This window comes from Takifugu flavidus, chromosome 15, assembly GCF_003711565.1.
Source record: "Takifugu flavidus isolate HTHZ2018 chromosome 15, ASM371156v2, whole genome shotgun sequence".
Taxonomy (NCBI): Eukaryota; Metazoa; Chordata; class Actinopteri; order Tetraodontiformes; family Tetraodontidae; genus Takifugu; species Takifugu flavidus.
Window position 1 is genome coordinate 6,620,941 of NC_079534.1, and position 23,606 is coordinate 6,644,546.

General features: G+C 42.6%; 1 protein-coding gene and 2 long non-coding RNA genes across 4 annotated transcripts; 1 reads left to right on the top strand and 2 right to left on the bottom strand.

Annotated features, from left to right (window-relative positions):
- Positions 1-943: 943 nt before the first annotated feature.
- LOC130538574 (zinc finger protein 177-like) lies at positions 944-3,617 on the bottom strand. The gene is made up of 5 exons (XM_057056303.1): positions 3,196-3,617; positions 2,880-2,940; positions 2,709-2,808; positions 2,356-2,608; positions 944-2,170 (listed from the first exon to the last, which is right to left on the bottom strand). Exons 1-5 carry the CDS (start codon positions 3,472-3,474, stop codon positions 1,235-1,237), a joined length of 1,629 nt encoding a protein of 542 aa, XP_056912283.1. The 5' UTR covers positions 3,475-3,617; the 3' UTR covers positions 944-1,234.
- LOC130538576 (uncharacterized) lies at positions 1,922-6,713 on the top strand. 2 transcript variants are annotated; one of them, XR_008953914.1, is made up of 3 exons: positions 1,922-2,041; positions 2,900-2,953; positions 6,357-6,713. It is a non-coding gene; the product is annotated as an uncharacterized LOC130538576 (long non-coding RNA). The 2 variants fall into 2 exon arrangements; XR_008953913.1 differs by lacking the exons at positions 1,922-2,041; positions 2,900-2,953 and adding an exon at positions 3,801-5,154.
- On the bottom strand, positions 5,468-11,047 carry LOC130538577 (uncharacterized). The gene is made up of 2 exons (XR_008953915.1): positions 9,447-11,047; positions 5,468-7,215 (listed from the first exon to the last, which is right to left on the bottom strand). It is a non-coding gene; the product is annotated as an uncharacterized LOC130538577 (long non-coding RNA).
- Positions 11,048-23,606: the final 12,559 nt, after the last annotated feature.

Here is a 23,606-nt window from a genome sequence, read left to right on the forward strand (position 1 = left end):
GGAACTGGTGGTATGCAATGCCATCAATCTTATTTATGAACACAGAGCTCTTATCTTGCCCACCGACTGACAACAGTGCGAGCAACTGCCAACATTCCTCCGTGAATGTGAAAGGCAGCCGACATGTTTCGACTGCTCTGTCCTGTTTTTTATTTTATCTTTCTCAGAATTGATATGATGGGGGGGTCAGCGTAAATTGGAGTCAGGGGTCAAATTCCACTGTTCTCAAGAAGCCAAGAAAATTACATTTTTTAAAGACACATTTGCAAAACTATTTTCCCTCCTCCTCCTGGCTCAGTCACATGGGAATGTTTTCATATTGACTGCAGTCCTGATGAAAGGAACAGCTCTGTTGCTATATAAAACACAACACATTCCTCACACAAAGGCTTTTTAAAAAGTTTTAGATGGTGATGATTATCTTCCGATTGATGGCAACCACTCATTTAAAGAGAGAAACAATCCTTTTGAATTATTCATCTCAGGGACAGTTAATGCACAAAATAAATTGCATAAAACTTACAAATAAACATTTTCATCCTGAAACGCAGACCTAGGTTCTTCTAAAAATTTTAATTGAAGTTAAAATTAATTTGTTTTCACGTCTACATTGTGAACTACAAAAATATTTTAATTTGAAAGTTTTAGCACCTAAATTCTGATCAAAATATTCCTAAAACTGTTGAAATGACTGTGGTACTTAAAACGAACTGTTGTAAACAGCGCCATCTAGTGCCATCGACCATTGTAAAAGAAATATCACAAACATGAATTTCATGATGCCTGAAGCATAAAAAAAAAGATAGTGCCCTGTCGTCCCGCCAATGAGACCCTTGTGCTGCCAGAAAAAGTAAGAATTTCCCCAAATGTAGCTAAAAATGTTGCAAACATAGTGTTGTGAAAAGTGTACATATGCTTTATGGAAAAAAAAAAGACAAACACCAATATTCCTAAACTTTAATTTTGTAACAGAACACAATCATAGAGATTGTCCTTAGCAGCCAGTGTGGGAAATCAAGACATGGAAGGCACTTAAAGGCATAGTTAGTCTAAAAAAAAATACATTAGACCTGGGTGAACATGACTGAAAAAAACATGAATCCATTGATGATATCTGGACCCGAGTATGCTTGTGAGGGCTTACGGACTGATAAGCAAAACTCAAACAGGCAGCAGAACAGACAACAGACCTAAACCCAATCACCAAAAGCATTTAAAAACAACAGCATTGCCTTTAGTCATCAGCATTTTTCTTTTGTCCTCCTTTGGAGCTACCAGTTTGTGGGCTTCCTCTCTTCCCCCTCTGCACAGAGTCTTTGGCTTTCGTGCTCTTTTTCACAAGAGTGTCGGTCTTGACATTATTCTTCTCCTGTCTCTGTGCAGCGCTGCCTGTGTGGTAACGTTGGAGGTGTAACTTTAAGCTGATATTTTGGTTGAAACACTGGTCGCAATGCTGACATTTATAAGGCCGCTCGCCTGTGTGCAGGCGCATGTGGGTTTTCAGGTTACATGCTAGGGTGAAGCGACGTTGACACACTGAACATGCGAAAGGCTTCTCCCCTGTGTGCACAATGGAGTGTACTTTAAGACTATGTTTAAATGGGAATTGCATCCCGCAGGTATTGCATTTGAATTTTGGGATGCCTTTGTGACTGTACGCATGGATGCTGCACTTAATTTTAGAGGCAGATGTCTCGAAACAGTTGGGACAACGATATAACTTCTCTTTAGTGATTTGAGCCTGTTTCAGTCTGGGTCGGTCGGGCTTTGTTTTGATGAAAATGTGGCGGTGCTCATAGTTTGTGTTGTGCATCCTGCTGTGAGAATTCAGAGACATCAGATCAACAAATCTCCTGCCGCAAAAATTGCAAGAATGCGGTTTGAGTTTGTGCAAGCACATGTGAGGGTGCTGCTGGCTGAAAAACATTCCACAGTCTGTGCAAAGCTGTTGCCGTGCAGGGTCTGAGAGAGGACTGTCATTCTCATCTCCTTCACTTTCAAGAAGCGTTCCAGCCTCAAGAATCTCATCGTCCAGCGACAGGTGTTTATCTGAAATGTCAAACTTTTCACTTAATCTCTCAGAGTCGTCTGTATGATCCCTCTCTTCGGTAACAGCAACAGTCTGTGGGACTTCAGGTACCACAGTGTGGGTGTTTATACTGGCTGCTGCCTGTGATAAAGAACCATTAATTAATAATGTTAATTAAAAATGTTTTTTTTTTTTTTTTTTAAAGGTGTCACATTGCAGTTAGCATTGGCACAAAGGCTACTGTGCACTTTCTAAATGATACTGTATCTTTAGTGTCTTGTAAAAAGAAATGTGTTATAAGAAGTTGCTGAAGGAAACAAGCACACCTGTTGGAGCTGTGGACTTATGCCTACAGTCAGGTACTGATCCTCCGTTGGTGGCCTTTTGAGACTGGCTTGACTTTCCCACTTCTTCCTGTACTTACATTGGAGACACTGCCGGGTCACGGTGACGAGCGTCCCTTTGGTGGACCTCTCTATCTTTAGGTTAGAGCCACATAAAGGGCACTTGGAACCAAACAACTGCAGGAGGCATTTCTCATTAACAACAAACTTCCCTTTTGTCTTCACAAGCGCAGCCCTAAAAACAGTTGCAACGGAATAATAAAACCCCCATCTTGATGTCAAAATGTAGGGACAGAAATCAATCGAATTAATTTATTTTTTAATGCAAGACTTACTTCTTTGTGATCAAATCAAAATGCATGTATTTCTGATGTGCAGGTGAAACTGCTAAAGTTGTAGTTGGCCCATCGCTTGGGACAGGGATTCCACAGGCGCCTGCAAATCAAGTTCATAGAATATAAAAAGCTTTTCTTCAGTCCAACTGCTCAACAATATCATTCCTTTACCTTCTGAATGTGAATTGCAGGAACCAGGCTGCTGAAATCCACCTTTGGTTTCCACAGACAACTACACAAAGCAGGTAAAAATAAAAAAATAAAAAAGTCTATGCAGCTACAAAACCAAAGCAGCATAGCATAGATCTAGACGAAGAATATAATAGCTAATCAATAAGCTCATCTTCGATTATCATTAACGTATCTACCCTGATATCACGTTGGGAGATTGTTAAAACAAAAAGCAGATGTTGCATGCACGTATAATCACTTGCAAGGTGCCTCTTAAACATCACAATATATATCTTTTGTTGCTATTTTAAATCACCTCATGGTTTTCCTTATCACTTGGCTCAGATTCTTCGGAATGCAAACACAGTGATGGAACTGCACCTGGCTTTAACGTTGGTGGCGAATGGTTTGGGTTTTCAAAGCAGTCCCTTTCAAAGTGGTCGCAACAGATTGAAATGTCTCTCCAGGTAGATTCTTTAAAACACTGTTTATTGACCATAGCGAGGAACTGAACCCACTCCAATCTCATGTCTGGGTCTTCCGGTAGCTTGAACCGCGGAACGCGGTTTGAATAACATCCGAGGACAGAGCACATCCTGGATTCGTTTCATATGGTTTTTCAATATTGCTTTGCGGTTCACACGAACTCGACACACAAACCCACTAAACCATTCTTTTACTTAAAAACAAAGCTAAGCTAGTTATATTAGCTGCCATCGCTTAACAGTGTGACGCCTTTTCCCCGCCTACTGCATTCTGATTGGCTGACTGTTAGTCAGCTAGATTTTACCAAAACAATACGATTCCGAAACCGATATCGTCGTTTATTTTTGCCGCATTTTATTTCACGTTATATCTAAATTGTTTTCCATAAGATATCTTGTGTAGTCGTGGACACTACCACATGAACAACTGACACACGTGTACCTTGCACAAATCAACGATTCCGCAATAAATATACTTTCCACCGACAGGTGGCGGTATATAAAAATAAATTATTTAAATAACTAGACGAAGAAGAAGCGGCACGTTTATTTTTTCTTTCCAGTTGGGGGCGGTATTTCGCCGATATTTGCCAAATTGTGCACTAAAGAAGAAGAGAAACCCGCATGAAGTAGTTCGGCGTCTGCACATAGGGGCATGGTATCCTTAAAGTATAAAATAGGCGTAGTTCAAACTCAATCACTTGATTCTAAAATTACCGGATAATCCAGATTGTCGTGATCATGTTAAAGAAAAATATACATCCATTACGGTGTAGTCAGAGTCACATATTATAAGCAGAAACTTTAAGAAGGCTGTTATCTACTTCTCTTATTCATTTAAAACGTTTACCATGTTTTTGGGCTGATGCATTGCAAAGGACTGATGCTCCGTCACATCAACATTTTAATTTCATTGGCAACAGATTTCTATTGTGGGAGCCTGCAGAATGCACAGAAGATGCATCTGTGTTGTAGTCTTGGACAGTAATCTCTCAGACTTTTTGACTGCTCCCAGTTTGTTTGCAGACACTTGACTCTGCACACCAGAGTTCTTTATCAGGCTTGGACCAAGAAGGGTATCTAAAGGCCTTTTTCCAGTGTGCAGACACATGTGGATAAATGTTCACATGCTGACAAGTGCCTCGATCACATTCTTGAAGACGCTCACCCAGTGTCAGGAGAAGAATAAAATCAAGACAGAGAGCAGGACTGCCAATGGTCTTAAGTCAAGTAAGAAGAAAGGCAAAGAGAGGAAGGAGAGACACATACCTGAAGAAAAATGTAGTCAGCTTTTAGGAGTTAGCAGAGGAAGTTAAAAGACAGTCTGCAGGCACTGAAACTGTCCAAATAAATATGCAGATGTCAAGGAAAACACAGGGCAGCAATGAAGAGGATTATTATGAGCCGACTGAGAGCATGACACCCTGCCACACAGGAAGAAAAGGATAAGGACGGAGCTGGAAAATTGCCAGTGAGTGCAGGGAACTTAAGAGAACAAAAATGGTTAATAGGGACACGATTTAAACACGTTCAAAAAAGAGAGAGGCAGGACAAATTGTGAGAGAATCATAGTAGCATAGTGCTGATGCAAATATTTCATTATTGCACAAATAGCAGCAATGATTTATTGGTCATTTGTTGTTTTTTTAATTTGAGAAATTGCTGACAGATGCTAGCAGTGCGATTTTCTCTGAGATTGTTACTATGAGCGACGGAGCTGTGATCCACCAGGCTGAGGGAGGATGTTTTTGATCTCAGGGGTCTGAGGAGGAGCAATGGAAGGGAAACAGGTGAGCAGCAGTGAATGATTCCAAGTTTTATGTTGTAAGAGATTTTCTGTAGATGTCTTAAATGTTCACTGAAGAAAATCTATGAATATCCGCTCATTCAATCATCAGTCCGAGTAGATGGGTTCAGCAAGCAAAGGGTGCAGCATCTGGTACATTCACCATCAACAGTGAGGAATGTTTGGAGTTGGATTTAAGCATGGTTTATAGCTTGTGTGAAAAAAAACAACTGTTACCATTTTCACTGAAGATTATTTAGACTCTAAATTAGATTAGATACAGGTCATTTAAAAAAAAAGAAAGCCAAAATCAGATGTCAAAATGCAATAATCATCTTGATTTTATTAACATTGTGATTCAATTTTATTGCATAGCTAAAATGTTTCATAAAGAGCATCAGAATATTATTCATCTGAACTTTCCTGTATATGAGTCCAGCTACTCCTCATGAGACTAATATAAATCTCCACCAGGCGTCGCTCTCGTGCCATTAATCCTGTAATCTGCAGCTCCTGCAACACCTAAACGAGACGACTGTATGACTTCATCCTCCTTTACATCCCCCTCTCGTTCTTGTCATCAATTTTCTCCGGGACCATTTTCACAGCGTCACAGCATCCCTCCCAATTTTCTCATATTTGTTTATATATGAGTTGCCTGCTTTAAAATATCATTTGAAGAATCAAAGCTGCTGTGTGTTGACAGTAGACCAGACAGATGTGTTGATACTTGAGATGAAGAGGTGAAAACTGTCTTGGAATGAGCTAGAGCACCACTGGTGTGAGGATAATATTTATTTGTCATCATAAATTTTGACACTAACTCGTCTATATGTAATGGGAACCCATCAAGGGCTCTAAACTGGCCTCTTCTTTTCCATATTTGGAAATTTTACTTTTTAAACCGAGGAATGCGTGCAATTAAGGTTGCCATTTTCCAGAACGGTTTGACATTTTGGGAAGGTTACTGAGAGGATCATTGACACTTATTTTCTGCAACAATTATACATCCAGAGTTGATGGCTTGTTAACGCCATCCTATTTACTCTTTCTTCTAACGTCTCCCTGCTTCCAAATTTTTAAGCTCGGAACAGACCCAAGTCTAATGTTTGGAAGCGCCCGTACTTTGGTTTATTTCAGTTTGCTCTGGATGGTCAAATGGAACCTCTGCCTTACATGTTTCTCTCTCTCCCCTTTCTTCTGCAGCCAGCCACTTGCGAGCTGTCGCGTTTGTAAAACTGCTTCCTCTCAGCTGTCGTTCAGCTGTCAGCACGCTGCCACCCACTTAAGCCGCCTCAGCTCCAACCCTGAGCGACCAGGAGTCATCTCCAGCTCTCTTCCCCGGCACCATCAGCAGTGTCTCGCAGCCTGGCTCAGATGAGTCTGCAGAAAATATTATCTTGGTAACAAAGCTCTCTGGTTTTATTCCTCCAGATGTCTCGATGACGGGAAACGAGAACACCAGAGCTTCTCTGACTTCCTGTTTGTTCAGAGTAACAGAGGAATAAGTGACATCTATCATGATTCTCGGATGCAAAAAAATAAAATAAAATGGGAAGGTGGCTCTCGTATGTGTTTAAATTCAGAACTGACACCTTTAAATATGTCTGGCCTCTCTAATTTATGCAAATCCCTGGCTAACACATCTCCCAACTCATAGTGCTAACTTGCGGGCAGATTCGGCACAGTGTCCACTCCCTGCTGTTGCAGATTGGCGGTCTCGTGCAAAGACAGAGGTCGCGGCGCAACCCTTGCCGCTCATCCAGGGCTGAGTAGCAGGAGACCCGAGATTGTGGGACGACGGGGGAGTGGGGTCATTTGTGACAAACGCAGATTCCCGGGAGAGACAGCAGGAGTGAAGGGTGTAGAAAGTCAGGGAAGGTCGTAGGCATGTACAGCATTGTTTACATTGTTAAAATACGCATTCGAATAGTGTAATGGCCGTTTAAGATGAGGGCGATAAATGGAATCTCCGTCCGCCATCCATGCTTCCATCCATCCATTTGCTGTTAACTGCAGCACGTGGTGGGGATGCCAGCCACCAGGTAAGAGGCAGGAATACAGCCTGGACGGATCACAAGGACAAACACATGTTCAGACCTCTCCTTTAAATATATTTTCATCAATTTCAATCTGATGCTGCAGAGATGTGATCATGCTTCATTCTGCTAAATACTAACATATAAACATGCTAAGATGTGTATATATATATATATATATATCTTGTATATATATGCAAAACACCGGAGGTATGTCAGGAATCCTAAGGGTTTATCTAGTAAGTTGGTAATGCAAAAATATATAATAATAATAGGATCTTTTCTGACATTACAGGCTGATAAAACGACCCTAACAAGATTTCCATTAACCAGTCACCCTGGTGCAGATTTCTTGAGCCTATTCCTGTCCTGAACTTCCTGCCACAGACATAATGTCCAATCTAAGAGCTCCATCCCAGCAGGTGCTGCTCTCAAGTCTCTCGTGTTGCGATAATGAGCTTCTGGTTGAAGTTCAGCCTGATCCTGAATAACGCTGGACTGACAGTGCTAACGGTTCTCCTGCATTGTGCATCGATTGGTCATCTCTTGGCCCATGACTCTGCTGTGTTGTCATTCAGTGGCGTTCATGATTATATGGAGGCAGTTAGCTGGCAGCGGCGTTGCTCGCTAATGATGCACCCCGGCTGCTAATGAAACTGAGAGCTCAAGACGGTGTAACTCATGCATATCACAGGAGGAGGACAAATGGCGACCACAAAGGCGCAACGATGGCAAAAATGCGCTTAGTCAGCTCGTCATCAAGCGTTTCCACGTCGTGATTCTTCATTCCCCGCACTGTGGGACAAAAGGGAAGTACAAAGGCATCATCCCATTGCTTTTGTTCTTAGACTGAACCAATTCTAAGGCGGTGGGGGTGGGGGGGTGGGGGGGTCTGCAGCGTTTGGCACCCGCTTCCTGTTTGAAATCAAAACTTTTAATCAGCTGTTTAGATGTGAATTTGTGCGTTGCCACGCACGTGCAGATCTGTAATGGGTGGGAAATTAAAGATGGCAGGAGCCCATGGGACACCCGCGGCCCAGGAGAGAGAGACAGTTGTCTCCTGCTTTCCTCCAAATGAACATGGGCATGTTACATTTCCGCCCGCCGCCGCACAGCAATTAAAAAAGTCCTTGCAGGATCCACACACACAGAACCTGCCATTCGTTCGTGCGCTACTGTCTTTAAATATATTAATAGGCGCTTTAATCTGACTGCAGTGGCACTTATCTATCACTCCATGTTACACATCAAAGTGAATTATCTTAGAAACTGGGTCGGGCTCAAATTTGTTGTAGAGATTTATGTTCCACGAGGGGATTCATCGCCGTGACAACTGTGAAGTTTCCGATTTTTCTTCCAGCAAAAGCGTTAGGGTTGGAAACCTTTCATTAGATGTCCCGTAATGGAGCATTTATCATTGATGAGATTATTAGCTGAATGTTTCATTTTGTCAGGCTGATTTCTTACAGAAACAGGGGAAATTTTTCCCTATGTCAACTAACAATATTTTAAATAGTAAATACTGACGACCGAGACATAATCAAAATGAGCTCTATTTTTTTGCTTGAAATGTAGCCACCAACACCAATGCTAATAATAGCATAGATTGACAGAAAATACAGAGAAACCTTTCTTTATTCCCTCAGATTAAAGGAGAGAGTGTATTCACTAGACCTTCAGAGGGCACAGCCATTCGTAGGAGCCTCTACTTTAATTTAAGTCCAAGCCAGACCTGGAGAGTCCAAATGCATCTCAGATGCTGACGCTGCCTTTCATCAGCGTTCTCTGAAATTCCACTTTTATACAGTGGGCAATTCACACAAACCTTTTATCACATGTAGTCCTTTATCCTTTGATGCTCTTCATTGGCCTGCGTCCACTTTATGTTTTCCATTTACTAGATTCAAAGGACAGCTGACGTCTCTCTGGCCCCTTATTCTTTATGTATTTGTACTGCTTCCTAAATTTAATATTTAAAAACATTTGCTAATCACATCATTCTTATCAAGGTTTTACATGTGTGTGTGCTGAGGTTGCATCTACGAGAGAGCCTGGCTGAATTATAAAATTTGCAGTCAAATAAAAAATTTGAATTAATATTGTTAGCAGTAGTTTTGAACAGCAAGATTTATATTTGGATTTGATTGTTATAAAACAGGTGAGATTGCCTCCCAGACATTTTAGCATCATATTATATTGAATTTTAAGCCAACAGTTATTACCAGCGATAGACTGGTAATGAAAACGGCCTCCTAACCTGTGAGTCACGTCCTGGAGGAGTCGTGATTTACTGCTCAATGACACCTTCTGGAGGTCCGTGGGTCGTTGGCGTGGGGCGCGCTCTCGCCACGGTGATTGCCTTGACGCATCCAGCTCGTACTCGTTGGTGTACGAAATGAAAGAGCCATGTTATGTCGGGGGCACGCCGTAACCTGTCGAGACTTTCTCGGCTTACACCGCCATTAAACCAAGGACACATGTGGACGTCTGCCTCGCTGAGGGCGCTTCAACAGCTCATATAGAAGGATATATGGCTCATGTAAGGGCCTTTGAAAAGCACGGTGAAATGCTTATCGTGGCCCCGGCTGACCCTTTTTTCCCCCCCACAGTAAGATGAGTTTCTGACAGACAGAGATGGAGCTCTGCTGCAAGAAACAACTAAATTAGAAATTAGGAACACATGCCTGTTTCTCCGTGGATGCGAGTGCTGTTTTCTAGGGTGACAGACATCGTGATGCGGGTCATGAACCTCTGCCACACACTCAATCGTTGCAGTGTCAACGGCCTCATTTGGCAGCGTTGATGCTAAAGATGTGCTCATCGGGAGTGTGGGTCAGGCAGATCAGGGGTCTGTGCTCGCATACCCTAACCCTAACCCTCACCCTAACCCATGTACATGCAGTGGAAATGAGCAGGTCTGCTTCCTCACCCCCTTTCCCCCTTCTGTCACATTGACTAATGTTTTAGCCACCATATGTGAATATTGCGGCACACAACAAACAATATATGGATGTAAACAGCCGTCCTCATCTCTGCAGGCATCAGTGGCTCCAGCTGTGGCTTCGACAATCCAGGACTTCCGAGAACGACATTGGGTTATGCTAATTGGCTTGTCACGAATCTCTACGGGTGAAGACGTGATCCAAATAGGCGATCATTACCTTTAGGTCATGTGGAGCTGCCATCTCTGCTCGAAAGTGTAGAGTTGGAGGATCCGGTGCAGCACTGGCTCCTCTCTGCAGCACAGAGGGATCTGGATTTAAACCTCGGCAGCACAGAGAGGTGGCGAGCGAGGGGTAGAGGTGAAAGAAGGGGAGGGATGATGCTTTAGAACACCTGGGAGTGGAAGAGAGGATAAATAGTCTGTTTGAAATTATAATTCGCTTCTCTGGCTCTCTCCAAAGATGCCCTCTCCCCACTTGGAGCTCAGTGCTACTCACAGTTTGCTATTTGTTACCTCCTCTTACCTCTCTCTGTCTGTACTATTATAGAGATATGATAAATCCTGAAGGTAAATCCTCTCTTTTAAACCATCCTCTTAAACATCGCCATGGAAATGTGTGTGTGTGTGAAGTGCAGTTGGAGCTTTCCCACGTGTGTACAGCACATTTGTGAGTGGAGGCTCTGTGTAAGCGCTTCCGTGAACTGTATCGTATCCGACTTTCCCTTTCATAATTTATTCCCTCCCCACACTGTCACTGGAGGGCAGACATTTTTCGATCAGATACGCCTTTCAGAATTTAGATTATCCTTCTTGTTGTGGGTGGGGTGAATGATTCCTGACAAGCTGAACAACAACTGTGCTTTTTCCTTTTCTTAAAAAAAAAAGCTAAGTGGATTAGGAGCTGAATATCAGGAAGGATGAGGGAGCATCCAGGCGAAATTAATACATTTTAAAATTCGACTTTGGAATGAGTTTTTTTCCCATGAAGTTGGATGAGAATTTAAAAAAAAAGTGCTTACTGGTTTATCACTCCGAGCCGCCGTCTCTTACAGGAACATCTCGGCTTCACCTTCAGCTGCTGCCAGAGGCAGAGCATTAATATAACATGCTGTCCATCAGTCGCTGAAATGTTGCCAGGCTTGTCTGTGCAAAGAGACGATGTAAAAGATACAGGAGCAGGGAGGAAGAGAGTGCATCCCCTATCTCTATTAAACTCCATTATCTCCCCTGTGATACACACACACGCATGCTTATCCACAACTAGCATAGTGCACTACTGTAGAGCCAGTGCTGCTGGACACTCAGACTGATGGACACTCTTTTAAATTCTGAGCAGTGGCCAGAGGCATTGTTGGACACGTGCGCTCTTGCTTCGCTTCATTACTTTAATGGAGATACAGCCAGAGTATCAGGAAGTTGGTCAGTGCTCGAAGTCATTGAGTGAAGTGATGAGAAGGGTGATGATTTCATGGGTCACAACCTGGAATTTGGGGAATAGTTACATTGTGTAATGCAGCTTGAAGTAGGGAAATATTAGAAACTATTAGAAATTACCATTTGTTGCGGTGCAAAACTCTACCAGTTGCACTGGTTTCCTCATTTGTTGCCTTCAGGCTTCATAATGGTGGCAGGGAAGCTGGTGTTCTACCAAATAGTGCATTATTAACACTTTAAAGCCTTCATTTAATTGTACCTTGATTGAAAAAAAAACATTTGGAGGAATTTGATTGTAGGAAAACTTTTAAGTTTTGAAAAGCTTTAAGTTGTACATAAAATCATGGGGTAGGAGGAGCTTATCATTTCTACATTAGTCTGCCGATAGAGGGCACTAGAGATGTTTTTGTCAACATCTGTAGGGACATATAACTTAATGCTTGCACATAAATTGTGCAAATATGATCCATAAGTATTGTCAAACTCCAACTGACTGCTGCAGCATCACTCCTCTTGGATAACTATTCATAAAAACTGAACTTCTGGTGATCTGAGAAGGATATATTTGTATTTGTTCCACAGGAAGTTAATTACTGTCCTAACAGCTGCGCGCGGATCAATAGCTGTCTGGAATCACGGTTCCAGTCCCTGCAGCTCCTCAACACGAGAATGGTTTCATGTGTGTGCCAGCCTGAAAGATGGAGGGAGTGTGTCAGGTTGAACAGCACAGCGTTAACTGTCACGCCAGTCAAAAATGTCCTTGTGGTGACGGATGGGTGGGAAAATGGGACAGATGCAAGGAAAGATGGACAGATGAATGACAGGACAGTGGAGGGGGATTCGCTGTTGTGAGTAGAGCTTTGACATCTGTAATTTTAATTAGGGTTCTTTGTGTGTGTGTGTGCATGTTTGTGTGTGTGTGTGTGTACGTGTGTGTGTGTGTCTTCACTGCCTGCAGGCACTGCTCTGCACTGTCGATGGGTTGCCCTTCATCACATTGACCAAGGTCGACTAATTAGGACACATGAATAATTTCTCCTTTCCCTCAGTTTCCCCCCATTTTTTTTTTATTTCTGTCTGTCTCCTCGGCCTGTTTTCACCTCTATTTATATCATCAGTTTTAGGGATTTTTTTTTGTGGTTGTTGCACTCGGAATGACTGACCAAAGGGCCGATGGATGCAAATCGGAGCAACCATTGCACGTTCCTTGGTCGTACTGTCGGGGCTGGAGATGCCCTACATGGCTTTTCAACTCTTTTATGTCCTGGATAAAAGTACCTTCAGGTCAAGTATCTGAGAGCAGAGCAGGTGCAATTCCTACATGAAATTGGAGGGTTGTTATAGCAACTTCCATCCGAGTTTCCAGCAGTGGACATTTTAAAGTTTTTCACTACCTTGGAATAAAATGAATCTTGCATTTTTTTTCTACTCATTTCATCTCCTGAACCTTCATGTTATTTCCGGTGGCGACACATTTTCTTTCCCTCAAAGGATCAATGTTTTGTGTTCAGTAAATGATTTCAATGACTGGAAAATGAGAAAGTGTTCACATATTCAATGTAATTAGCATCTTAAAATGCTGGTTTTGATCCGTCTAATGTTTTCAAGCCCAGGATATTCATTTTAGAACAGACTGAACAGACAGCAGACCTCACCGATGACGCAGAACTTTGCAGCGTCGTAACTCATCGTGTTGAAATAAACAAATGTTGCAGAAACTATTTGCATAAAAAATTATTCCATATTTATTGTTGATGCTTTTGCTACAACAGCAAGTGCATCACTTTCTCCATCATTATCCACTGGTCAGTCATTATATTTTAAACATGCCTTTATTATTTAGCCCCCTTTAACCCTATAAACACCCTGAAAATTGGTTGGGTCGTGTCTTTAGCTTCCTGCTCTTTTTTCAGTCAACTTTTTCTTTTTGTGAGTCAAATATATGGTTGGAAGTAATTGTAACATGTTCTGGCTGAACCGTTGAGACAAAACAGTTGATTTTAAAGGTGGTGTTTTGTGTCTGGAATAAAGAAATTAATTAATTCATTCATCTTGTTCCCGTATCTTGGGGGTTGGGGGGTGAGGGGCTCTTATTACTTTCAATGGTCCAGCGATATAAACATTAGCTCTAAATGACCAGGGTGCATTCCTTTAACTGTCGTGGTTCACCCCCCACCACCACACACAAACACACGCGCACACACACTGACACACAAACACCCCACCCCGCGTTCATAATTACCCCCTTTCATCAGTGTTCAGTGTGACAGACTGCATTCACAGCTTGAGTATAGCACAATACAGCATCCTTGCGTTAGCCTGTTATCTTGTTGGCAACCTCTGTTTAATCATGTGTGTCTCTGCTTTTGGTTCCTCCATCTTGTTGTTATGTCCTTCAAAACACACGCACACACACACACACACACACCACACACACACACACACACACACACACACACACACACACACACACTCATCACTGCTCGGCCCCGGTGTCTTCATCCGTCCCCAACTTCTGACGTGTCAGGGCTTTAAAACGTTTTGTCCCATTCTGTTCAGTGGGCCGAGGCAGAGGCCCTGAAGAGGCGTGAATCAAATCTTTAGAACTCTTTAAATTCAACCTGCAGGTACATCAAAGCGAAGCGATTCAAACAGCAGCGGTAGATGATTAATCACGACTTTTGGAAAACAAATCACATCACAATCACATTTGATCATGAGTAAAACTTACTGTGTCCTGACATCTACTTATGTGTATGTGTGTATACGTGTGTGTGTGTGTTTCAGAATGATTCCTTGTGTCAGTTAGCTTATGCACCTGCTTTGATACTAATGCAAGTAGCCACCTCCAGGCCAGCCTACAGGAGGATAGTTGGGATATGTCAGTACTGCTAAAAGGCTGGTGCACGCACGCACGCACGCACGCACACACACACACACACAAACACACACACAAATAAGAGTTGTTTTGACTTAATCAAAATAACTTCTCTACTTGTCAGGTAGCAGCAAGTTTCTCGCAGTTGTTTCTTTCCCATAATGTGTGAAAATGGCATGTTAGCAATAAAAAATGAGCCAATGAGCGTGTGTGGTTTTTATTGTCCAGCCTATAGAGCTGTAGTGCATCATGGCCAGTTTAATAAGTGGATCAGTGCACTCTTTTGCACCTGTAACCTCAAAGAAATGAAAGGAAATCTTCCCATTCTTGCCATCATCTCCTCTCACGGTGCCAGCTTTTACTGCCGTTATCGATATAAGCTGGGCTTTACCTGAGAGCAGTATTATCACCAGACCCTCGAGCAAAAGTGAGGAACAAATGAACAATATTGTTAGCTAACACCTACGATGGCTCTACAAATGGATCGCTAAGACTGACAGCTTATCCGCATGCACACACACAAAAAAAAGACCCAGACCGACAGAAATAATCATGACAACGTAATTGAAACTGTCAAATGGTCATCCCACAAATCTGTTGTCAGACCCGCTTTGGTGAAACTTCAGCTTATAGGAGCTTGGTGGTTTAAGGCCCCTGTGGTCTTCTCTTCTTGACAGGCAGCACATTTAAGTTGCCATTTAAAAAGTGAGCCTGATGCTGTGATTTGCGTGGTTCCTGTGATCATCCAAACCACCAGACAATGAATGTGATTATATAAAAACATGTAAGTCCAGGTGGGTCTTTGGGTATCTATACCTATGAATCCACAACTGAATATATTATTTCTGCGAGTATTAATAGCACTAAGAATGATGTGTCACAGTGATTGGGCCACTGTTGCCTTATTTTTTATCTGGCTACCATTGAGCAGAAGAAATGTTGAGAGACAGGGACTTTATGTGCTGAGAACTGCGAGTGGAGCGACTCCACGTGACTTTGTTGTTTGGAGAGGGCAGCTTGGGCGAATTCAGCTGCTTTGAGGAGGTTACACAAGGTTGCACGGAGCTCACGCATTGACTCAGTCTGCCATTGCTGTGTGGAAAAAAGCCTCCAGCGTTACATGCAGCAATCGCACCTCAGTGCCATCGAAACCAGAGCAGCTGACACGACCACGTCTGCCAGGTCGCTTTGGATTGCGCCACCCAACCCAAACGATGCCCAAAGATGTGGAGAACTTGCATAAATTATAAAGGGAAACATTTGGAAGCGGTCCTATATTCGATCTTTGACCTCCTGCACGAGGAGGGAGTCAGTTTTGGGTCGAAGTGGCTTTTTTGATAACACAAAAGTGCTACTCATGCAGACAAACGTAGTTTCCCTGTCAAAGTGCTTATTTTGCCACCCTTACCTTTCACCATCTGTTGCATTCACATACAACCGGTCCATGATCCCTGCTGACTTCCCTCAATTCCCACGCATTTGAGTGCTTTTCCTGCTAATGACCGATGGTTACGATTTTTTTTTCCCACTTAAAAATGCTCATTATCCCCACGTCGTTCTCTTCTTCACATGTTGCTTCAAGATGGTGATTATTGACCTTCAAACGTCTCGCGGAGGCAGAACTAAACAGCATCTTGTTTACTCAAAAGAAACTCTGAGATGCAGTTCAGGCTAGCTACTGGCAAAGGGAGACATGGGACATTTGTGGAAAGGGAAAGTTGTGAACACATGTAGCAATTGTGCCACCACAGTTCCATTATATCTGCTGAAACACTGAATTGACATTTGTGGTAAAAAAATTAATTCACTCACTCACTCACTCAATTTTCCTCTGTGTCTCCAGCTCTTTCTACATCATTGTGACCAGTATATTACCATAATGGCTTGACTGGCATATTGGACGTGTTCACATTTAACGACGCCGTTCTTCCCGGTGGGGTGAGTTGTTCTCCTCACCCCAATTTGGGGAGGAGAACAAAAACCAGCCGGGCGACTGGGCTAAAATTGTGTGGTTTGAGCTGCGATGTGTGGTTGGATATAGGCAACAAACACACTCACCACAGTGTTAAAGCAGTGGGCAGCTTTTGCATTTTATTTCTATTTTAAACCTGGGAGCAGGCTGTCTTTAAGGAGCAAAGAGAATTTTCCAGGTGCCAAGCCTAATCTCATCAAACATCTACATTTGTAATTAGCATAATTAACTCAATGTGTCAGCGCTGCTGCCTTCACAGCACCGCTGTGCCTTTGTGAGGCCGAAATAAGTGTCAATTTCTTTTTTTGAAACACATTAACGTCTAAATGAACACTCGGAGATGTCAAGTGTTTAGGAATATGTGTGTAATCTCTGAAAACCTGCTGAATGTCTTTTCCCCACACAAAGCCCTTTATTGTGTGAAATGATATGCTAATCCTGCTGGAACTGAGCTAAGTGTGCGCTCGTGTGCACCTTCACGCCGACACCGCTGCGCGTACACTGTCTGCAGAGGGAGCGCGTGTTGTTCGGTGTCCCAGAGGCATAACGAGGGGGGCCTAAAATCCCCTTTCCGGCGCTTCTCACAAGGAGCCCAGCAAAACATTTGTGTCATATTTTTGTTTCCTGTTTTTAGTATCCAGAGTAGCACAATGTGGTATCAGGCACATCCCCAGCTTTGTGTTTTTGAAACAGTCGGACAATGTTAGAGGAGGAATCTTTTGGAAAGGTCCAAGCTTCTGCCTCTGCCTCGGAACACCTTTAATTTTTCCTAGTTGTGGTTTTCCTTTAAGGCTGTTAAACAGGTGCTGGCTCACTAGCTGAAATCCCACTTTCAAGCTGCTTTATGACAGGCGTCCCTTAACTGCAGGATACCGTAAGAAAAGAGACCCTGTAATATAAACAACTACCAACCGACCGAAGAAAAACTGCAGTGGTAATATTTTTGGGATGTTCTGACACTTCCCCTCCATTTCAGCTCTACCAATTACTGATGTGTGGCTCGGAAGATGCGGTTAAAAATCCCTCCCGGGGACAGTGGAGCGATTCGATAAGGCAAAGTCTGGCTGTCTGGCTGGCGGGAAAGGGTCAGGAAGCAGGAAATCAGCCCATATGGCAAAAAATAAGGAAGTGAAAAAGATAGGATGGAAAAAAAAAGTTAAAAAAAACAAAAACAGGCCTCAAAAAAGCGCAGAGATTAAACAACCAAGGGCAGCAAGGCAACAGGAGATCACACGAGGCTAATTACCACGGAGGGCTGCAGAAAAAGGACTGCACAAAAGAAGACATGCGTGACAAGCGCCTTCAACAAAGAGCTGAAATGAAAAAATCTATAAAACGACCCCGAAAGAGCAGAAGCGCGGCATGACCATCCCCCTGTCATCAGCTTCTGCAGAGATGCTCATCCAAGAGATGAAATAGAAAAAAAACACAACAAACAGCCTTTTTTCAGCTTCTTCACATCTGTTTTTATTTTTCAATTGATTTAATCATTTCTTAAAAATGTTGCTGCTCCAGGACCATTGGTGTTACATTCCTCCTCACGTCACTATAGTTTCATCAGCACATAGTTAAGAAGAGCATAGAGAATCCAAACCTGCTTCCATGACAACAACAGGGCGACAATGAAGCCTGACAAAGTATAAAAAAGGTGGACTGTGGGCCGCTTTTAGAATCTCCCAATGCTGAGTCTATACTGTAGAATACTGGAGGTTGCTTGCTGGATTGCTCTGTTGTGCCTCTCCCTGTTGTCGGATCATTCCTTTGCCATGTTACCACGGTGGTTCACTGAGGAGATCAAGCTCTCGTCCTTCTTTTCTATTAGCAATCCAACCACCATTTTGAATCTGAAAGACTCTGACAGTACCTGAAGGGATCCAAATGCCTCAAAAAGCCTCTGGTCCAATCAAATTGAAGGAAATTAGAAGTCCTGTCTTTGATATCTAACAAAGAGCATCCTCCATTCCAAGACGCTCAGCCACGGCTGCTGCTCGGCGGTGTAATTTCGGCGTCGCCGGTCTTTGTTGGGATCCAAAGGCGTTTATTTCATCAGAGGCAGCTGTTTGTGCTCACCGGCGTTTTAACAACTTGCATTTGCACAGAAGGCAGGAAATAAATCTCCTACCGACAGAGCGGCAATTATCCACGACAAGATCTCCTACAGACTGACCAAGTGAAAATTTGTGTCAATTTTGTTGGGTAGATTTTAGGAAAGTCAGCTCGCTTTCCACTGGGGTGTAAATAACAGCATTTCTCTGCTCTTTTCAAATCTAGTACAGATGTTTTGGTGCTCCTTGCTGAGGGAACAACAGTTCACTGCACAATACGTTACAATACTGAAAGACAAAGTGCTGTAATCTCCTCTGGGGCCCTGGGAGTCTTTAATTATTTATAGATTAATAGACTGTAAAAGTGAGTGTGTCCCAAGATCCCACTTTAGGTCCTATAACTCTCGTTTGCTGTGTTTCCCAAGCTGGGCGTTGTAAAACGGGAGAGTGTGTGTTTTCAGGGGAATTTATTTGCTGTGATTAATGTTTGATGGGAATTTAGTGATCCATTTATATCCTCAGCCAAAGTGGACCTGACTGGGGGGTGGTTCGGGTGGGGCTGGGTGGGAATTCTTCCAGCAAGAATTCACACAAACCTCTTTGTATTTAAGAGTTATGTCTCATTTATGGATTCATGTTTGAAGTAGTTTGTTGGAGGTTTCCCGTTTGGATGACAGTCGATTTTAATATTTTCATCTTCTTGTCTCTGTCAATCACAAATTGCACTCGAACGTTCCATGTGACCATTTGTCACCACGGAGACGTGTCAGGAGGGAACCGTGAGTTAGGCTACACCAGACCAGACGGACCTTTTCCTGACCATCAGGCCAACTCGTCCAGACAATTGCCTCATCACATTCATTGACTAAAGTCCAGTACAAAGTCTTGGTAAATTCCGTATCACGGTATCTGTGAAGTGGGACTCAGGCCATGGATAATTGGTACAAACTCAGGCTTTCAGTCGAAACTCCTGGATGCTCCTGTGCATCCAGGCTGCAGCTTGTTATTTACTATGGTAAACAGGCAGCATGGAGGAGACACTGCTGCCCTGCATTAATTTTAACACATTGCTGAAGGGCGAGACCATCCATCCATCCATCCATCCATCCATCCATCCATCCATCCATCCATCCATCCATCCATCCATCCATCCATCCATCCATCCATCCATCCATCCATCCATCCATCCATCCATCCATCCAATTCCTTCCTATTCAGGGTCACGGAAGGTCACAGTGCAACTGGAGTCAGTCCTCAAGTGAGAGGCAGGAATACACCTGGAACTGGTCAGCTGTCCATCACAGGTCACGGACACACACCATTAACACACACACTCACACCCAGAGGCAATGGAGAGGCTCTAATTGACCTCAGAACCTAAAATGTGCATGCTGTTGACATGTTTAAATGCATTTTTGGTGCATATGTGTTGGTTCTAACATACGTTTCAGGGTTTAGATTTCACGTACACCTACAGATTGACTCATCACGTGGACAAACATGTCTAGATTCACCTGGACAGAAATATAATGTGCAATGAGGGTAAGCTAAGCTTTGGATCTTAGCATCGAGCTCTACCTGTAAAGTTCTCTCTCTTTTTGCTGCACTGCAAAAGGTGTTATAAAAAATAAATCCACTCTTTTCATGGTTACGTCCACTCGTGATTCAGCTCATGATGGTGCATCAAAGTCTGTTTGCAGGTCATGAAAAAAAAAAAAAATGGCGAGGGAGTTTCGTTAAACCTGATAAATCAGCCTTGTGTCAGCGTAGGTGTGGAGTTAAAAAGAAGAGAACCCAGACCTGTCCGGAGTACAGTTCTCACCTTTGCTTCAGGCTTCAGGCAGTGTGAGCAATTCCGTGCTCACACTTATATCTTGGGTTGTGTGAAGCTTTTCTTTTCCAAGGTTACAAGGTTACTTTTCCAGTTAAAACTGTCTGAATAAACAATAATGACATGTTATTTTACGTATTGAGCTTAACAATTTAAGATAGCCGCGACCTTAACTGGTGCAGCCGGGTGAAGCTGATGAATGCTAATTCAAGCAATCGCCACCCAGGCTTTTAAAGTAAACACCCGTGCCTGAGCAAATATCAGCTCAAATATTAGCTTATTCTGATGAGCTGCAAAGTGTGTACCTTCAGATCTGACCACCAGAAAAAACACTATCCAGCATTAATGACGTGATGGTCCATCCATTCTTTCTATTAGGAAACTTCATGTTTCCCTGCATGTGGAGCTAAAAAAGAAACGAGGCGCGACCTTTGTGGTACCTGCAGTGGCATCTCCAAGGAGACGGCATGCATCGTTTATTTCTTTATTTATTAAAATTATGGACCAAAATAGAATCCAGTTATTTTCCCAGAAGCTCTTTCCTCATATATGTCTCTGAAAGGGTCCAGAGGAGTTACTGTTGCTCTCAAGTCTTTTCCTCATTAATGTGATTTCTGATATATTTCTCTCTTTCTCTCTCTCCCTCCCTCTCTCTCTCTCTCTCTCTCTCACTCACAGACACACGCACACGCACGCACGCACGCACACACACACACACGCACACACACGCACACACACACACATGCACATATGCACACACATTGGTTGTTGTATAATCCACTTGACTGGTCCAATCACTTTTTACCAAACGATGATATAACTCTCCACTGATGAAAATTATACATTCATGATTTTTTTTGATTTATTTCGAGTCTCCAATCCCTCAGGTGTAACTCTTACTCTTTTTTCATCTCAATTCCTATTTAGTTTTCTCGCATCTCTTACCGATAACTGTGTTATCCTTGCGTGATTGCTATTATTCAATGTAGTTTAAAATGTTTTGACCAGCTGTAATTAGTATATCGACAGGCACACTGCTGAGACAGATGCTATGTCATTATTTTGGCCAAGTGTACATGCACGAGGATCCCCCCATGTTAGCCTGGTCCTGCTCAAGGTTTCTTCCTGTTATAGGTTAGTTTTTCCTTCCACTGTTGCTCTCTTTGGGGGTGAAGAGAGTTTACTGGACTAGAGGTATTGTTTGTGGTATGTTATTTAAAATATGTAATATATAATGTAATATACTATTTCAAGGCAGGACTGCAGAAGGAAAAAAGCTCAATTTTTTGGAATTTGGATGCATTTAACGCTCTCTGTAAAGCAGAGATAGAAGAGATGGTATGTAAACTAAGTTTATGTATCCAAAAACAGGGAGGCAAGGGGGGCAACTGGGGAGATTTAATGAGGAATTAAGAGATTTTGGCCCTCGTAATGCTCCTAACAATGGGCCCAGTGGTCGGGCATCCGTCCTGAAGGCGCCTGCTCTGTGGACACTGATTTGTGGGTAATTTAATTCACCACAGGTTTGGTTGGGTTTAGGAACAAAACTCACAGCATCAACTCAAACAACCAGGGCCTGGAAGTATAATCTCCTGCATTATTATGTGCTACTTATAGCCGAGCACAAGCTCCGAGGCAAATTGCATGCACATTTGTATGCATATTTAGCAATATTCTAATATTTTAGGGGTTTATTTTGCTGCAGGACCTGCTGGAAGATATTGACCAGTTTTGCTCTGTTAGGGTTAAAATTTTTTTACTGCTGCTTCGATGATGATGATGATATAAAACATATATTGTAAAATATAGAAATGACACACAAATCCATTATTTTCCAGCAGTATAAGATAATTTTTCTTCCACTATTGATATTAAGTAACAGTTATACATTAGTCAAGGTTTCATGCATCCAAATCTGCTGCGTGGTTTATTGCATATTATCGAACTGCATCCTTGGAGGCAGCTGCCTCAGTGATGGCGAGACAGATTTATAATCATTTTCTGGGGACCGCAAGAAAAATGTGTCCTTCAGGAGTTGACCAGGGACAGCTTAGCCTACAGCTGTTGCCTCAGAGTTCACATTTAGTAACAGGCCTCCACCACGCAACGCTGGCGCCACCGTCACCACAGTTTTTTCACATCTGAAACGCTTTAGAACACGAAAATTAAGCTCCGACAATCATTTGGAACAAGTCAGTGGATGATACCACAGGGATGACATTTTTTACTTTATAGCTTTTTTAGTCGGGGCATTAATGGCCTCCTCCTTTTGGATTAACTTTTATTTCTTTAGAAAAAAAGTGACAAAAGACATTATTTTTAGAAGGTGGCGATATAAAGCATAAAGATGAATATATGGGGTGAAACTGGGATTAATACCCACTTCATGTTTTATTAAACATGAAGTGGGTATGATATTGAATAAATGTATTATTAAATCTTATAAAAATACATCAACAGACCTATATTTTCATTTTTTTCCAATATGTGACTGATATACAACTTATATATATATTTATACAATATGATTTCCATCATCAAGTAGGTAGAAGTCAACATCTCAGGATTTTAAACAGGTCCTCACACTTATTTCTTATTAGAGCCGTGGCTAATGATGTCTCCGGAGGTCATTATTCTAACTGCATAATGAGAAGGAAATGAATAAAATATTGTTGCAATACACAATCGTGGGGAGATCTCGTCCTCTCAGTGTAGCATCAGGGTCAAAGTTTAACCCTTTTCACTCCAATCCAGCCGATTTCTGGAAAGTCAGCATTTTGGCCCCTCTACGCTTCTTAAACTTGCCCACTCTGTGGACTCACCGTCCATCTGTGTCATTTTTCATGAATAACGACGCCAGTGTGTCTGTCGCTGCCTGGACGCTCGCGAGGTTGTGCTGAGGAGGCGCTGAGCTAACAAAACTCCACAGGAAACGTAGTCCCGGACAGTCCGGGAGTGGAGGAAGAACTCGGCTGTCAACATTTTGGACTACAGGGGAAAAACAGAAACAGCAGGAGGGCAGCGAGGCATCCTTTTAATTGGACACCGTCTGATTTTTCAAGTTGATTAAAAATCTGCGCAGGCATTCCTGCGATTCCGACAAAACCCGCTCCTTCCTTTAGAACATTGTCTCAGTGGAGATGATCAAGCCATGTTTGAAGCAGATCTCAAGCTCCTCATTTCAATTTGTTTCTTTCTTGTAAAAAAAAGTTGAAGCAAGGAATTTGATTGATCTCAACATTTGATGCACAGCAGCAAAAAATGAAAAAAAAGAGTGAGAAGAAAATCATTCTGCAGTTGGTGGTGCTGCAGG

What these genes read in the sequence shown, in the direction of transcription:
- LOC130538574 (XM_057056303.1), bottom strand. Translation starts at nt 3,474, where the DNA reads ATGTGCTCTGTCCTCGGATGTTATTCAAACCGCGTTCCGCGGTTCAAG. An exon ending in GTGATAAGGAAAACCATGAG is followed by an intron (nt 2,941 to 3,195) that starts GTGATTTAAAAT and finishes TGCTTTGTGTAG; the next exon opens with TTGTCTGTGGAAACCAAAGG. An exon ending in CTGCAATTCACATTCAGAAG is followed by an intron (nt 2,809 to 2,879) that starts GTAAAGGAATGA and finishes CTTGATTTGCAG; the next exon opens with GCGCCTGTGGAATCCCTGTC.